The sequence below is a fragment of the Prunus mume genome, linkage group LG3, assembly GCF_029339155.1.
Source record: "Prunus mume cultivar Tortuosa linkage group LG3, ASM2933915v1, whole genome shotgun sequence".
NCBI lineage: Eukaryota > Viridiplantae > Streptophyta > Magnoliopsida > Rosales > Rosaceae > Prunus > Prunus mume.
This window is the reverse complement of record NC_142700.1, coordinates 14,349,264-14,367,130: the sequence shown is the minus strand read 5'-3', so window position 1 is coordinate 14,367,130 and position 17,867 is coordinate 14,349,264. Positions and strand designations below refer to the sequence as shown.

Sequence of the window (17,867 nt, the reverse complement as noted above, 5' to 3'; positions counted from 1 at the left end):
TGGTTGGACGGAGTTGAATCGCAAGCGGGTAATTTTCAGTAGGAGTTAGGGTTTTTCTGGTGCGAGCACGAAAGGTCTGGATACGAGTTAACTGAATGGGATTGGAGGGAAATGAAGGGATGGTGGTGGGCCTTGGACGTGCAGTACCCCGAAATGTCAAAAAAGTAAAGCTCCGCTAACGAGGTGTTTAGGGCCTGAAGTGGCCTACCAAGAGAGCTCCTGAAAGTAAATTCTTCTCACTTTTTTCTTAAGGAATTTTGTTGACACCAAATTTCTATCTCTCGATTCTCGACATCTATTAATTTTTTTCCAAATAAAATGGCAATGATCTTTGATTTTAACAAAGCGGTATTTTAAACTACTTTATTGTACGGAAAAGAGAATATAACTATGAGTGCAAGGAGCACACACTTCCTTAACCAACTGGCTTAACTCACGTCTACAAATCTATTTTTAAAATTACTACAATGAACTAAGGAAGTTATTTTTATAGGAAAATATCAATTTCCTAGACAATCAAAGTATATTATTACGTGCTACCATTTGTTTTTCATACAAGTCAAAGTCAAAGTCTAAACTATAAGGAGAGAGGAGCTATTCACACACACGACAAATGTGTCATGAGGATTCAAACTTGAGACCATTGATCTACAAGTCAAGACTTTTTTCCACTAGTTTAGACCCCGTTGACTTATTACACGCCACTTTTAACACACTCGCTTCACCTCTTTCTCGGACTTCCGAACCCTTTACTTAGCCAATTCATTCCTACGAATCCACCTAGCTGCATTATGCGGAAAGATTGCAATGGAGGAACAAATCATCATCTAGTATAACCGTAAGAAGGATATGTAGACCACGTGTATAGCTCTTCAAGAGAATATTACTGTACAACTCAGTTATTTTGAGGATTGTCTAATTAAATTGCTACTTCCCAAGAAAAACAAGGCTCAGGCACAATCGAAGAACTAACGGGGAGGCAATACCTTCTGTATGTACATGCAGATACTCATGGCTAATTTTAATTCCAAAAGTCCAATCCTTCATCATCTGCAAGCAAACCAGGAGGTGATCAAATTTGTATTTTGAAGGCATATCCCTCTTCTATATATGTGAACATGTTGCACGTATCGTCAAAATAGGAAACTAACCAGCAAAGCCCATGTTCATACTTCTAATTCCAGTTACAGAGATTTGATTCTACCCCAAGCTTCGAAAATAAGCATCGAAACTGTAAAGCAGAATTAAATACAGAAGAAAAAACTTATAAATAGCAAGGGAAAAACCAGTTAAGTAGCTACATCTATCAGCTGCTTCATAAGGCCTTGTTTGGAATTCTTCTAACCTATTAAGAACTTTAGATGTCTTAAGAAGCAGTTCCACATTAATCATTGTCCTAGTATTTGTATTTGTTGCAGGTGCAGCATTTCAAGCTAAAGCATACACTTCTCTCCACTGTACCAACCCAGCAAGCCGATGCTATGTTGACTGTGATTCACCTATTTGCAAGGCCCAATGCAAACATAAGATCTCATTTTTTCCTTCATATCATTTTGTTCATTTTGTTTGTGTTAGTGTACTCAAAATTTATATACTTATCACAAGAATGCCTCTTTCTCTTACATGTTCTCTTGTCACACAGTTTGACATGTTATATCATTAGATTATCAATTCAGATCATTAGTTATGAAGTAGCCTTTTTTTTTTACCCTTTAATATGTAGTCCAAGATATATGGCAAAAGAACGTTACTCAGAAATGAGTTTGTTTTATATACAGAGACGCATTATTTGGCATTTTGTTTTAAAATGAAAGAGACATTTTTTGTATTTTTATCTGCCCTATAGTTTCATCTAGGACTGGGTGTGAATCCATGGAAATCATGCTCTTTGATAATTCTTTCTGTTAATGAATACAAACTTAATGAAGTGTTCGATATTTTGGACCGTAAGCTAAACTGCGATAGCCCTGGATCAGCATGCTATGATCCCCGCTTCATTGGTGGTGATGGCATTGTTTTCTATTTCCATGGCAAGAACAACCAACAGTTCAGCTTAGTCTCAGACAGAAACCTCCAGATCAATGGTCGCTTCAGTGGCCACAGGCCAGCGGATCGAACCCGCGACTACACTTGGATTCAAGCCCTGGGAATGCTTTTCAGCTCTCACAGTTTCTCTGTATAAGCCACCAAAGTGGGTACTTGGGACAACAAAATTGACCACCTACAATGGAAACGATGTAGTCTTAGAAGAAGCCTATCTCTCCACTTGGTACTTTCCAGAAAAAGATGTTAAAGTTGAGAGAATATCAAGCAGGAACAGTGTTATTGTGTCCCTTAAAATTTCCTTAATCATGGCTCCCAAATGTAACTTTTGAGAAAGGGATGAGAACTTTGGACTGATAAAACCAGGTCATAGATATGCAGATAGTATTTTGATTAGTGGAAAGCATCTTTTGCACACAAGGACACTGTTGGTGGCATGATAGATGCCTTTTGCTTTCACCAATAACTGATTACTGTGAGGATAGAAAGCGATTTGTTCCATGTTTACTAACATTGTACACTAGATTAGAAGTTTGATCTTTCTCAATGTGTTTTTTTATATAATAGAATTGCATCATCTAATCCAAAATTAATTGGCAATGTGTATCGTATTACGCAAGACTTTAATTTTCCGGCCTGGAATTCAGTATAAGCTTCCTACTCTTTCCTTCTACCACTTGTGCTTGTCCATTATAAGATGATTACACTAGCAAACATATAACTAGGGGCTTCTCCAGCTCAATAAAATGGCCCAGATTTGCTCATCAAAATGTAGAACAGAAACAGTCAAAGCCCATTTTGAGTTGACTAGGACTCATCTCATGGTGCATTCAAACAAAAACAATGTCAGAATCCTAGATAGCACCATTCAACAAATAACATTCTAAGCTCCTTATGAAAGCTAAAACAGACTTTGCTGTCTTTGATGGCATGCTACTATCTTCAACTTCAGACTCATAAGTGACCTCAACACTGACCATGGTCTCCTCTTCCTGAATTGGAGTGAGTTGGAAGGTTGTTTTGTATGAAGAAAACCCAAAGTTCAAGTGTCCTCCTTCTATGACCTGCAGCCCAATTTTATGCACAGCCTCATCAAGCTCCACAATCTTTTCCTTCTGATAACTCATCTTTGGTACATCTGAACAACATTGTTCACAAAAGAAAAGGAAAACATAAAATTCATTTTTGCATGTCATATGGTGGAGGAAGAAGCTTTTTATTTTTGTTGCCAAAGTTGGAAAAGGGGGAGGGGGATTTTCTTGAACCCGTGACCATGGGCTAGACCCTGTTGGCAGAGAAGTTCATATTCAAATATTGAAATTTTAAAGTGTCAAAAAGAGTTGGGGACTTACCGGAGCCAAAATTGAAGAGGAAGACTGTGCCAATGCCACCATCTCCTTCTGTCACTTCGGCATTCTTGACCAAATATTGGGATGACTTTTGGTGTCACAAATGCCACATCTTTTGCCAAAGCTTTCCACAAGGCTTCAATCCCAACACTTACTTTTGCTTCAGTTTTAATTTCCTTAACCATGGCTCTCAAATGTAGTTTTTGAGAGAAAGAGAGAGATAATCGACTGATATAACCTTGGCCATAAATATACAAATGATTTTCAAGTGGAAACGCAGCATCTTTTGCATATGATGACAAACTGGCATGCGAGATGCCGTTTTCTTTCACAATTGGTTAGTTTCTGTAAGGACAGATGCTCATTTACATATGGCATTCCTTATAAAGTATATGAAAGTTAGGTAATTCTCCTTTTTTCTTCTTTTTATAAAAATGTGATAGAATTTTATTAGATCAAGAGGAATACATAGTACAAAGGATAGACTGTTTGGTGTGTTTGGATGAGGGAAATAAACTTGAGATTTTGACAAAAATCAGAATTTCTAAATTGACATAAACCAATTCTCGTGTATGAATTAAAAAAACACAAAGAAATCTATAAATTATATCTAAATAATTGTCATTTCTAAAATTCCTAGATGATAAACATTAAATTTCGTGTTTAAACCATAAGCTAAACAAGAAACTTCACAAATTTTAGAACATTATAATTTCAGTCATTTTAAATTTCATCATTTATTAATTCCTTATTACTTTTAAATTTTCTCATCCAAACGCACCGTAAAGAGAGTCATCCAAATAAAAATGTGACATACATGGGCAAAACTCAGTGACCTTAGCCAGTCGAAAGCTTAAATGATATGGAGAGAATCACTTTGGAAAATAACTTTTCTATAACCCCTTTCTAACTACCATAATTTCCCTGAATCTTATTGCACACATTTGATAATATCCATAACAAGATAGACTATATATGTTATGTTATGTTGGTTTCTTAATTTGAAGGTAAATTATGATTTCGGATTTTGACTATAAGCTTGTATGGGTTGGAAGAATCATAAAAATATCACATACAAAGTATTGGTATTGGATTTGAAATGACTAAACACAATGTAACATTATAAATTTAATATTAATGATCAAGTACAATTATAGTCTGAAATATCTATAATATCGACGAAATATCGAGGATATTTCAGTTTTTTTGAATCACGGATATTTCGGAATATATCCATGTACATATCGTATAAATATCGACGATAATATCGGAAAATATCGATGTCGATAATTTCGCTCATACTTCAGCAATTTTTTGTCAAAATATCGGTGTAATATCGCTAAAATATCAAAAATATCGATGTAAATGAACAAAAAAAGGAAAAAGAAGAAGAAAAAAAAAAAAAAAAAACACAAAGGGAATTTGAACATTTCCTATTTTACTCCTCCAACACCTTAACCACCATATATCACTTATGTTTTAGTAATAATATGGTAAAATATTTATATTTATATGGGTGGCATGTTAACAATTACATGCAAAACTATTTTGGGGATTTATCATTTGATGAATACTCTTCACAATACACTTACTCTACACATAAAGATGATGAAAATAGTGAAACATTTAAACCTTATAGGAACTCTATGTAGTACTAAGCCACTCATGTATCTTACCATGTAATGTATAAAGTGTAAAATATTGTAGTAAATCATTATATATAAATGATTATGGTGTGTTTAATCTTTTTTTCATTAATTTCTACATATTTTCTACACTCACAGTATTTGCCAGCTTGCTGTATAATCAACTTAAATCAGTTAAATCCATCATGTAATGCATTTTCTTCTAATTTTTTTTTAATAAACTAATAGATAATTGACTAATAAACATTCTCCAAAGTTTCAATAAAAATTTCCAAGTTTTTCTTACAATTTCCGTGGTTTTTATTCAATTTTTATCGATATCGATAATATCCGATATTTCCATTGAAATTTCTATGTTTTTGGACCACCGATATTTCCGATCTCATCGATATTTTAGACCATGAGTACAATGAATCTATTTGAATATTAATCTTATCAACCAAAAGAAGTCTCATTCAATAAAAAGAAAGTAGGGAGGCTGCACAACACAACAATTCATGAAACTGTTACTGCCCACAACACTGCATCATCCAAATCAAGGAGATGCTAAATTTCTGATACCAGCAGCAACTTTGCATCTGCTACCATTTATTCACAATAAAAACCTTATTTGCTAGCTCAAGGTAAGTCCACTCTTATTTAATCTGACAAGATGAACCTAACTCAGCTAGTTAGATTGAACTGATCAAACACATTTCAGTACTAGGATGATGCTAAGCTCTCCCACTATGATTCCAATACATATTTCTCCAGGAACTGAATGTAAGAAATCGCAGGCTGCAATGCTATATCTCCGGTATTAGCTTCCTCCTTTTCAGTCTCATACACCACTTTCATATCAACCAAGGTCTCCTGCTCTCCGATTTTGCTTAGTTGGAAAGAAGTTGTCAATGCAGAAAAATTGCGCAGTGTTAGCGCCGGCCCTTCCAATACTTTCAGTGCAAATCGATACTCAGAGTCATCAAGTTCCACAATCTTTTCTGTCTGTTTTCTCTTGGACTCTACATGATCTGGCATTTTTGTTTCAGAAAAAAGAAAAGAAGAAGAAACTTCTATTAACATCATCTTATTGTTTAAAAACATGTAACAACTTGTTGGATCCCGAACCTCTACATTTAGAGGTTGTGCATGTACCTGCATTTCGCAACATTTAGACCATCCTAATAATAAAAAATAATAAAAAACTAGTAACTTTTAAAAAATCTAAAAATCCAATTAAAAATTAAAAAATGAGGTTCACAAGATAACTTCCCCTCCCCACCCTTGTCCCCCGCCACCCATATTAGACATGTAAATGGGTCGGAGATGGAGCGGAGCACATAAAATTCGATTAGATCCGATTTCAAAATAATTTAACTCGATCAGATCCAAAAATCTAACGGATCATTCACAACTAGATATATATCTGATTTGTTGAATTATCCGATAACCCGGTCCAAATTCTTTTATGTCATACATGCAAATAGTTTTAAATAGTTTTATTTATTTACAAAAGTTCATTGTATTTATGAATGGATTCGAAACATAATCATGTTATCGAATTATGCCACCAAATCTATTTCCTATTAATTATATCGGATCCGGATCAAAATATGATCTCTTGACAGCCGATACCAACACTACACAAGCTGCCATACCAGCTACCATCTCTCTCTCTCTCTCTCTCAAAAAATCCATGTCCTATTAATTATATCGAATCCGGATCAAATTCTGATCCATTGACATCCCATACCCTAGCACCACACACAAGCTGCCATACCAGCTACCATCTCTCTCTCTCTCTCCAACCCATCAAGGGCTGTGATATATGTGAGTAGAAACATCAATAAACCCATTTAGCTTTTCAAACAGACTACATATATCATACAAGCTTTGAAAAACCTAAAATTTACAACAATGACATCACTATTTTTTTTTTCTTCTAAAAATCATAATGTGAGGATAATAATAGTATTTCACACATAATTCAAATTTTAAACAAAATTAAAGTTGACTTTTTTTGGGTTTGTTTCTTCAATTTATAAATTTCAGTGTTTATATATACATTCAATGCAAGAAATGAGTTTTATTATAAATTTATCTTAAAATTTTCCATATCTATATATATAAAGCAAAAGACAGAGAATTGGTGAAACATTCAAAATACCAGAAAATATCATTGGTTATTTCAAACATAAATAATTGAAATTATTAATTAAATGAGGATAATATGGTAAATTCACATTTTTTTATATTAAAAAAATTAAAATTAAAAACAAAATCAGATAATATATCTTACTTTTATAGGAACATAACTCCCATATTATCTTTTCTTAATTCTTTTTTTTTTTTTTAAAAAAATTATTATAAAAAATATATAATAAATAAAATAAAACCAATTGGCACATTCACGCATGTGCTAAGGGGCTAGTAGAAATATAAGTTCTTTCCACGAACTAAAACTGAGATATTCTATCCTTGATTTAATCAAATTCCACCTTTCAATTGCAGAAAGAAAATTTCGGTACTCACGATCGCCTAGATTGAGGAGCAAAACAGAACCAAGGCCACCATCTCCCTCAATCACTTCAATACTGCGCACAATACTAGGCATTATCTTTGGTATAACAGTAACTGTATCCTTGGCCATAGCTCTCCACAGGGCTTCAACTCCAACACCAACTGTTTTTTGATCCTTTTTCTCTTTGACAGCCATGGCTAGCTCTCCGAACCTCGAAAATCTTTTAGGTATGGAGCTTTGGAAAATATAACTGGGATTTTATGTACATGGTGAGTGAGATTAGTAGTATTTATAAAAGTTCAGGAGCATCTTTTATCCACTAAATCCAACATCTGTCGTTCAATAAGTCCAGTGTGTGACATTGAGTTCATACCAAACTACATGGTGACGAAAATGGTCCCCCCTAATCCTATTGGTTTCACTAATATTAAACATTTGGAGGCAAAGATTATGATATTGTTTAGACCAGAAAAATGCTATGATATTGTAATTATTGTACCACTCAGATGCTAAAACCAAAAGCTCTGATGCAATTACCGTACTACAGAAGTTTATTCTTGCAGAGAAATCCATGAAGAAAATTTTGAAATCCATATGTCACATAATAATAATGCATAATGACCAAACTTCTAGCAATTGTGACATTTGACATGACCCCTTTGTTTTCTTTTTCTTTTTTCTATAGTTGCTTTACGAAAGTTATTATAAAGAGCATTTATCACTGGACCAAGTCCTGATCAATTTGAATTCCTCTTCCCCTAATATCGTTTGTATCAAAGAAAAAAAGTTTGAATCAAATAGTTTCAATGTAGTTAAGCTCATAGGGCTGTAGAGGATAGAACTTTCTCCGGAAGGGAGAGGTGCCCAAAAGCTCACTTGCTAGTCCAAGATGCTCACTAATGGTTGAATGCGTGATATTAGGACCCTAGCATTTCATCATATTTGTCCATCATATACCAGCCGTGGATCATGCCAACATTAATCCAATTGCTATACAAATATGATTAATCTAGTTGTTGATATATAGTAGTACAAATACAAGAGAAGGGACAGACCAAATATTCATTAGGTAAATATGATTCGTTTGCTTACACAATAAAATTCAGACTTTAGACACCCCAAACAAAATTTCTGTGAGCACAAGCAACATGGTTTTTATCTAATACTGCATATCTCCAATTGTTGTATAAGTATGACCAATCTGGTTGTGGATATACTCCAGCTTACATGTTACTGTGTTCCTAAAAATAGCATGATATTCTTTTTGTGCGAATTTATGTTGATGTAACTAAATAAGCATCTATAGTATAATTTTATTGTCAACACTCAAAGAAATTTACTTGGGTTGGTGTCCCTTTTTTTAGTAGTGACGCGCCCGTAGTCACCTCACTCTAGCGACATTAATTAGCTCGATAACTCAATGGTATCTCTTTCGTTCCTTTGAGGCGGCTTTCATTAATCTACCACCTTTAATGACTCGACAATATGACCACACATAAAACTAACGTTCATTTTAATCCAACCTATAACCCGCCCTTCCATGAACTCAACCTCAGTTTCCTAGTGAAATCTGCTTTGGTATCATGATAGGAACTCATGGGTGGAACTTACCCTTTTAAAAATTGAGTTGCAAGAAAATGTTTCTCAAGAGTGATACAATACAGCAGTCCAATCAGATCTTTACTTGTACTCAAAGTCACCAATCTAGGAGTCCAGCTCACCAATTCAAGAACACTGACTGTGGTTAGGCAACTTCGCATTAGTTAGGCAGCAAGTCACTTAGTTGTAAATATTACTCTAATCATGGTTAATTAAGTTAATTGTACACAACCTATATATAAGATCTCTAATACTAATGAGCTTTGTTTGCTTCTCTCGAAAGCTCTCTCCTCTTAAACAACTCATGTACTAGCCTAAGAATATGTTCAAATTTTCCTAGTTATACTTCTAAGAATTTGTCAACGAGTCTCTAACCAACGACTTGTTCTCCATTTGCTCTCATTTACTTAGCAACCACGGCAATACCATCAAAATAATATTGTCCTGTTTTAGAGTCTTTTATTCTGATTCTGGTTGTGTCAAATTTAGATATCTTGCCTGCAATTTTACCAGTTGTAGTTCTTTCCATCAAAACAATGAGGATTAAGGGTGCAAAATGTTCTTATTGTATGCCATTTCAATTTTCAAGAAAATGTCAACTCACAAAAGTTGGTGTTATTGCACACGCAAAAACAGCTTCAAACCCTCTAAAACTTTGGTGAACATCCAAACAATGCCAAGCACTTGTCTCATATTGGCCAGGACTAAAATACCTTCTGATTTTTTGTCATTCGCTAGGGAGAGGGAGGGGGAAGTATTATATTGGATTGCCTCAAGATTGTCTCCTACGAGAATCGAATCCAGGTGCACTTGTGTGACCAAGACTAAAATACCATAAACTTTTGACCTAGAAAGTAGAAAGGAAGAAAAAAGTACGTAAAATTATCTGTTGGCTTACCAGATTCAGCTTATGCCCAAATTTGGTCCAAACCCATAAGAAATGTTCATTGAATGAATGCATTTCTTTTGATTGATTTCCTGAACAAATGATATTATAGTGTACAATAATAATGGGCCAATTGGGCAAGTTGCAAGAAGGGTGAGAATATATAATTCTAGTTTCTGTTTATACCGTACAAGTTACAACAGAAAGCACAAGCAATTAAGAAAGAAAAAAATAAAGTAACAGCAGACAATGCAGGCATACAGAGCCATTTTATCGGGTGCAAAATATGGTATTGATATTGTCAAATCAGCAGCAAACTCATATTCTGAATCAGATCCGAAGCAAAAACAAAAATATAAATATAAATAAATAAAATCATCAAATTGTCAACAAGAGCTATTTCTTCAATCACTATCACCAGCCCCAAAGCATTGACCAAGATTAACCATCCCGCAAAGCATCGTAGAGCCCATGTTCTTCCTCTTACCAAACTTGGAATGTGTACATTCGAAAAAGATAATGCCATAAAACCCACTTGTTAGATTAGTTTAAACGGGTGTGAGGTATATATATATCATCATTTCATTCCATTGAAGAGGGAAAAAAAGAAGCCATGGATTTCTCAGGCAACAAAAAGACACTGATCATTGTGCTACTCTTTGTATCTGCTGCTGTTCTAGCACAGAGTAAGGGAACTTCAGATATCAAAGTTTGCTATGGCCGGAAAAGCCCCTGCTTTCTCAAGCAGATAACCTGCCCAAAGGAATGTCCATTGGCTTCACCAACAGACAAGAACGCTAAAATTTGCTACCTCAACTGTGACTCGCCCATATGCAAAGCTGAGTGCAAAAGTAAGTTACTCCTACTGTTGTGTCTTTATAATGTGATCTCACTCTTTGTTTTCTTTTTTGTTTCGGAATGTATTAAATTCAACAAACCTGGGCTAAAATCATTGCTGACAAGGGGTTTTTTTTGTTGTTGTTGTTGGTGGTGATAATCATAGAGCGCAAGCCTAATTGCGATGGCCCTGGATCAGCATGCATGGACCCTCGCTTCATTGGTGGAGATGGCATTGTCTTTTACTTCCACGGCAAGAAAAATGAGTACTTCAGCTTAGTTTCTGATCCCAACCTCCATATCAATGCCCGGTTCATTGGTCTCCGCCCTGAAGGACGAACCAGGGACTATACTTGGATTCAGGCCCTCGGACTCCTTTTTGACTCTAACAGCTTCTCCCTTGAGGCCACCAAAGCATCAGTATGGGATGATGAAATTGACCTCTTGAAATTCACTTACAATGGAGAGGAGCTAGTCATCCCAGAATCCCATCTCTCTGTGTGGCAATCTCCAGGCAATGCCATTAGAGTGGAGCGAACATCAAGCAAGAACAGTGTCTTAATCACTCTCCCAGAAATTGCTGAGATTTCAGTAAATGTGGTGCCTGTGACAAAGGAAGATGACAGGATCCACAATTATCAGATACCATCAGATGACTGTTTTGCTCACCTGGAAGTACAGTTCAGATTCTATGGCCTATCCTCAAATGTTGAAGGAGTGCTTGGAAGGACTTACCAGCCAGATTTCAAGAACCCAGCAAAGCCTGGAGTAGCTATGCCAGTGGTGGGAGGTGAACAAAAGTACAGAACAACATCACTTGTCTCTGCAGATTGCATTGCTTGTGTGTTCACTCAATCCGGGAAGCTGTACCAAACAGATTCAAGGGTGATGGATTACGGAAAGCTCGATTGTACTGGTAATTCCTTCGGTGGGAATGGAATAGCTTGTAGGAAATAACTGCTATTGTCACATTCTCAAGGAATAAGTGAAGGTTTCAACTTCTCAGATGATAATTAAAGTTGTGTGGTCAAGAGGTGCTTATTGATGATTTCATATAATAGTCAAGATTTAAATAAGTATTTCTCGTGTGTACTGTTAATTTCTACAATTCGTTTGTTCAGCAAGTTTGGCTGAGCCTTTTATGTTAAATTTTTGCATTCCCCAAATAAATGAAAGTGTGCAGTTGAGAAGAAATTTAAGTTTCATGCTTTCTATCAGTATAGGAAATACCTTAAGAAAGAATGATAACTCACTTGTAAACTCATGTATATAATTGGGATTCAACAATGGAGATATATGACATGTAAAATTTTAAATGCCAGAGAAGAATACTGTGGTTTTGGGAGATCCGGTCTATAACTTGAGTTTTGGGAAGGGAGAGGAACAATAATAAATAAATATAAATAAGGGTTAGGAGAAGTATCAGCTCTTAAGATGTTAAGAGAAACCAAAAGCCTACCAAAATTGGAAACTCCATTTCAAGACAATTCAGAAACCTTTCTTTCAACCACTCATTTGGTTTATGAGAAAACAGAGGAAACAAAGGCAATATAGTATACAGGCCTGGTTATGCAAGTGAATACTGTTCATAGTTCCTAAAGTGGTACAGTTTAACTTTCTACCCAAGGCTGCTCTTACAGCACTCTAATTGTCTTTGCCAAAAACTCAAAGTCTAGAGGAAAAGGTACTTCATGGTTGAGGAGTTATAGTGCTCGTGGACCACCGGTGCATCAACTAGCTGGAGGTCTCAGGCAAAGAGGCATTTGATTCTTTAGGAACTCAAGGAGGCTTCAGGGACATTGAATTTTCAAACATGTCAAGGAATGAAGTCAGGCAGGCCTAAATATATGCTGAGAAAGACAGAAGCATTACCTGTGGGTGTGGCAACTTTTCAGCACTTAATATGACCTATAATTGCTTTCTTCATACCACTATCTACGAAGTCCTACATATCAAGACCTAAAAACAATTTCAAATTGTTCTCTTCCCTTCTTAGATCTGCTCAGCTAGCCGACAAAGAAATTTTCGTCTATTACATAACTAGAAGAAATTGTTTCCTAGTAGTTATCTGAGAGCATGCCAAATTTGTAGCCATTTCTTAGATAATCCTTCAGGATATTTTTAGTGTTTCCCCCAGGAACAAGATTCTGGTAATAATAATGTGAAAATAGTTTAATATAATATCATAAATTTTGTATGAAGGAAATAATAACGAGTTCTGGAACTTGTAAGTATACAGAGGTCACATACTCTGCTTATATCTTATGAACAATAAAATATGTGAATACAATGACATCATTTACTTTTGTAAAAACATGGGAAGCTCTGAAACCCAGATGGATTTATATATGAAGACAAGAATAAAATCCTTTGGCACCTTACCTGCTGATGGATTAATTGGCACCCACCAAAACTATATTACAAAATAAATCGTGGACAGAAAATTGAGGCAACAACTAGAATAATGAACTAAGAAAGAACCTTGTTCTCTCACTGAGCACTCTCAAGGCCAAGATGACTAGTATCTTTTAATGGGACATTAGAGGCCAAGACTCAGACAGGCAAATGATCTGTCTTCTCATCTTCCGCGAGGATTAACAAGCTGAGAAAACACAGCACTTGTGGCAGCATCTTCTGCATCGTCATCTGTGCAAGAGTGCCCCCCATCAATCATGCTCACACTGTTATCAAATGGCTCAAGTGGGGTTAATTGGATACCAGGTATGTGGTTTGTGCTGTTATCTTCAGGTTCCATGAGTGCAGATGACGTTTCCTCAAGCTGAAGAGCATATTCAAGATTCCACAAGACATCTCCCATTGATGGCCTGTCAACACCATACTCAGCAAGGCACTTCTCAGCTGTCTCCCCAAACTTCTTAAGAGAAGATGGATTTACCTTCCCTACTAGATTTGGGTCCATGATTTGGTCTAGCATGCCCTTCTTTTGCCAGGTCATCGCCCATTCTGCTATGTTGACCTGCTCCCTGGGAAGAACAGGATTCAAAGCAGGTCTTGTGCACAGAACTTCCATTAGAACTACCCCAAATGAATACACATCTGATTTTTCCGTGAGCTGTTGCCTTCTAAAGTATTCAGGATCAAGGTAACCAAAACTACCCTTAACTGCTGTACTCACATGGGTCTGATCTAGAGCTGGACCTGTTTTTGAGAGGCCAAAATCAGCAACTTTGGCTACAAAGTTCTCATCCAAGAGAATATTGGTTGTCTTCACATCTCGGTGAATTATGCTTTGAGCTGCACCAGTGTGGAGATAATGGAGCCCCTTTGCAGCCCCAATGCAGATTTCGAGCCGTAGCTTCCATGATAGGGTTGGGAGATCTGTTCCATACAAATGGCTCCTGAGGGGTCCATTGGCCATGTACTCATAGACCAGAATCATTTCTGACCTTTCATCACAATAGCCAATCAGAGACACAAGGTGGCGATGGCGGAGCTTAGATAACATTTCAATTTCAGTTCGGAATTCAGCAAGACCTTGTTCAGATCTTGGGTTTCCTCTTTTAACAGCTACTTTTGTCCCGTCTTCAAGTGTTCCCTGGTAAACCCTACCAAAACCACCAACTCCAAGAAGTAGGCTCTCATCAAACTTGTTGGTTGCATCCAGAATTTCCTGGAACATGAAGAAGCGGCCAAGATTGGAGGAAGCTAATGAAATGCAGCTTGCTGTGTTACTCTTTTGTGAAGTTGTGGACATTTTCGTCATGGTCTGAGAATTTCCATACAAAGGCAAAGGCAGCCATGTCCCTTGGTTAGTACTCTTTGACTTGCCGAATGCCAAGCAGCAATAAAAGAGACCAATAATTGCCATAACAGATACAGCTCCTACAGCACAACCAACTATGATTCCTATATTATTCTTCTTCGAGGGTGAACTAGGAAGGATATTCCCCACTGATAGAGACCCATCCAAGCTCCCCAACTCATTGCTGATCTTCATGACCTCCAACCCATTCAGAATTGCATTAGTGATATCCGCCATTGAATCTGGACCAACACTGACAGTCAAAGTTCCTGCTGAGGAGTTGGACACAAAGTCTTTGTAATAAGGCACACCCAAGTCACCAGTAATGGAAGAGAGGTCAAGACTCGAGAGCACATTGTCAGAATTCACGAAAACATTGAAAACAAGACTATTCAGAGCCTTGCTGACAATATCACAGAAATGCACCCGAACAAGATACAAGAAATTTGGATCAACCTTAAGGACCCAAGTTATATTGAAGTTCACATTGGGCACATTCGCATTTCCCATGGCTTCGGCAGTCGCATAGACCCAATTTGGTGCGATTTCGGCTGTGACAGCCTGTGAATATTTAATGCTCGCAGGGTTGACTGATACATTCACTGCAGAACTGTCCACATGAAGGTATTTCAGATCATTCTCCCAAGTTCTTCCAAGGGTATCGTTTTGAGCAGTGAGCAAAGGACCCCCCATGTTTAACCGGTAAACTGTTTGAAGGGCAAGGTCAGAAAGGCCACTAAAAGGAGCAGATGGATTCACAGCATATGCCTGGTCAGAGAGCAGTGCATCTGGGATAGATACAACTTCAATTGCATTAACAAAAGCAACTGAATTGTTTGAAGGAATGAGGGTGAGAGTCAAGGTATCTGAAGTTACATTGATTGCATACTCCTTGAACAGATAAGAACCATTATAGTTCTTGAAAGTGAAGTTGGTCAAGAGTACAAAATTATTAGTAACAACAGTTAATTGAGCAGACTCCAAGTTTTGGCCAGGACTTGTAAGAGGGTAAAAATAAAGGCGGACCCAATGCCGGCCTTCTTGCTGGATTTTGAATTTGTAAGAAGCTGCTGCCTTGAAAACTCGAGCAGATTGGTAAATTGGAGAAGGGACAGTAGAATTGGAGCTAGCAACTACAGAATTTGCACTTTTTAGTACAAGGGAAGATTGTTGTGTATCAGGAACAAAGGTTCGACCTTGAAATGTGATACTTTTCGAAGAACCGCAAGCAATTAAGTAGTTATCGATAGGAGTGAATGAAGCAGATGATCTAAGACTCATAAGCAATATAAAAGCAAGAACCAAAGGTACCAACTTTACTAGTTTCATCTTCACCATGTCAAATAAACCAGATCCTCAACGGCAAATGAAGGAAAAGAATGCCAACTTTCTCAAGCAGCAACTGAAAAGCTGCCACAATCAAACCCAATCAATCAACCAAGATCTAAAAACTCAAATCCTACAATACTCAATTCACCAAAAGCAAGTCCTCACAATCCCAAATGCCGAAAACCCAGTTCTCCAATGACTCAAACCCAAAACCCCAAAAACTGAGCTACCCCAGATCTATCCTACTCAATACACAAAAACCCAATTAAAAACCAAGTAGTAAAATCCTAGCATTACCAAAAAAGACATAAACACCAACATTGCTCAAGTGCAGAGCAAAGTTGAACTCGCCCCTCAAATTCTCCAACATAAACAGACAAAGATTTGAGCTTTCTGAGAGCTCTTACCTCAATGGGATAGCAAAATGGAAACAATTTGCTGCAGAGTGAATTGGGTCTGTGCCAAAGAGAAACCCAGTTGAGAATACGTGAACCCCACCACAAAAACCCATCAGGCTCGAGCCTTTTAGTGCGGTTATAACCACCCTTTCCAGGCTGTTGATTAGGCTGTCAATTACAGTGCCAAAATATGGAGGAGGACCCCACAAAGAAGAAAAATGGATATGAAACTTCAAAAATTCATATCCCTCCCATGAAACCAGCTGTGTTAATAGATATTATAGTTTGATTTTGATGCTCAGAATCTTTAGAAAGATTAATATAATATAACAGAAAACGCCACGAAAATTCTGTAACAGAGCCTTGGCACTGTTAACTTATTTCTCTTTCTTTTTCTTTTTCTATTTTTTCAAGGTTCATAAATATGCAAGAGATTTCTTTTGTCTGATAACCTAATATTTACTTTGAACAGAATGGTTGCTCTGCTGGGACCCGCATTAACGCGGCTTTGGGATGAAGAGGAGGCAGAGTTGATAAAAGTTCACTCGACCGTTTGGTGCGGCTGTATTCTTCTCTGACGGCTTTTTAACAGCGTGAGATCACGAAAATTGGATACTTTTTTAAAAAGAATACTTTAAGCGCTTGTATTGAAAAATGTTTTGTTTTTGGCCTATATATTTCAAAAATCAAATTAATATAATTATATATTAATTTACTTCAGAAAAAAAGAGCCATTTTCGGTGAATATAACACACACTCAACATTCAACAGAAATACTTTAAACTCATATTTAAACTCTCATATCATCTTAATGCGCGTGTGTGTGAAACTCTTGTTTTTTTCTAAAAAAACAACACACACAAATGCTTCAAACTCAATAGCAACCAAAACTCTCGACTTTAGCTTTTCAACAAGTTGGAGGCTTTGCAAGTTATGTGATTTTCCATTACCAATCATGTGACACCTTATATGAACACAAATGTCTTATGTAAATTGTCATAGAGAAAATTAGGGCATGTTTGGGAGTGTTTTTAGAATGACTAAAAGCACTTCTGACAGCGATTGACAGAAAAGTTTAGAAGCGCTTCTGTCATAAAAAAAAATTTTGAAGAAGCACCTACTATGTGCTTTTTCAGGAAGCACTCCCAATTGTTTTTTCAGAAAGCACTTGAATTTCTTATAAAAATTTCAACATATTTGTAATAAAAGTGCTTTTACTAGAAACGCTTATGAGCATAAGTACTTATTAGGGAAGCAATCCCAAATGAGCCCTTAATATCCTCTTATGTCAAGCATGAGAGAATGCCAAGTAAGCTTCCAAACAATTTTTTTTTTCTTTTTTCAAATATGAATACACACTCCAGTGAAAATTCAAATTTTGAGAAAGAACATTTCAATGGTTGAATTAAATCTAGAGAACCCCAAAATAATTATATTAATTTTTTTTTAGAATGTTTGGATTAGGAAGAGTTTAGAAAACTTGGAGACTTGAAGCTGGGTTTTAAGCAATATTATCT

The 17,867-nt window shown here is 36.4% G+C and overlaps 4 protein-coding genes and 1 pseudogene across 4 annotated transcripts; 2 read left to right on the top strand and 3 right to left on the bottom strand.

The window, feature by feature from the left end:
- Positions 1-153: 153 nt before the first annotated feature.
- Positions 154-2,375, top strand: LOC148918814 (uncharacterized; annotated as a pseudogene).
- Positions 2,376-2,690: 315 nt separating this feature from the next.
- On the bottom strand, positions 2,691-3,613 carry LOC148918813 (phytohormone-binding protein CSBP-like). The gene is given in 3 exon segments (XM_089049189.1): positions 2,691-3,181; positions 3,396-3,471; positions 3,473-3,613. Coding segments are annotated over 3 exon segments (465 nt in total). The 5' UTR covers positions 3,578-3,613; the 3' UTR covers positions 2,691-2,897.
- Positions 3,614-5,470: 1,857 nt separating this feature from the next.
- LOC103326257 (phytohormone-binding protein CSBP-like) lies at positions 5,471-7,814 on the bottom strand. The gene is made up of 2 exons (XM_008228465.3): positions 7,550-7,814; positions 5,471-6,048 (listed from the first exon to the last, which is right to left on the bottom strand). The coding sequence occupies exons 1-2, from the start codon at positions 7,731-7,733 to the stop codon at positions 5,765-5,767; spliced, it is 468 nt and encodes a 155-aa protein (XP_008226687.1). The 5' UTR covers positions 7,734-7,814; the 3' UTR covers positions 5,471-5,764.
- A 2,822-nt stretch (positions 7,815-10,636) lies between these two features.
- LOC103326256 (Late embryogenesis abundant (LEA) protein-like protein) lies at positions 10,637-12,054 on the top strand. The gene is made up of 2 exons (XM_008228464.3): positions 10,637-10,874; positions 11,027-12,054. Exons 1-2 carry the CDS (start codon positions 10,637-10,639, stop codon positions 11,815-11,817), a joined length of 1,029 nt encoding a protein of 342 aa, XP_008226686.2. The 3' UTR covers positions 11,818-12,054.
- Positions 12,055-13,085: 1,031 nt separating this feature from the next.
- THE1 (protein kinase family protein) lies at positions 13,086-16,675 on the bottom strand. Its single transcript, XM_089049187.1, has 2 exons — positions 16,360-16,675; positions 13,086-16,033 (listed from the first exon to the last, which is right to left on the bottom strand). The coding sequence occupies exon 2, from the start codon at positions 15,959-15,961 to the stop codon at positions 13,439-13,441; it is 2,523 nt and encodes an 840-aa protein (XP_088905313.1). The 5' UTR covers positions 15,962-16,033; positions 16,360-16,675; the 3' UTR covers positions 13,086-13,438.
- Positions 16,676-17,867: the final 1,192 nt, after the last annotated feature.

Coding starts and splice junctions, on each gene's coding strand:
- LOC103326257 (XM_008228465.3), bottom strand. CDS start 7,733: ATGGCTGTCAAAGAGAAAAAGGATCAAAAAACAGTTGGTGTTGGAGTT. Junction 6,049..7,549: donor GCTCCTCAATCTAGGCGATC/GTGAGTACCGAA, acceptor CAAAAATGCCAG/ATCATGTAGAGTCCAAGAGA.
- LOC103326256 (XM_008228464.3), top strand. CDS start 10,637: ATGGATTTCTCAGGCAACAAAAAGACACTGATCATTGTGCTACTCTTT. Junction 10,875..11,026: donor ATGCAAAGCTGAGTGCAAAA/GTAAGTTACTCC, acceptor TGATAATCATAG/AGCGCAAGCCTAATTGCGAT.
- THE1 (XM_089049187.1), bottom strand. CDS start 15,961: ATGGTGAAGATGAAACTAGTAAAGTTGGTACCTTTGGTTCTTGCTTTT.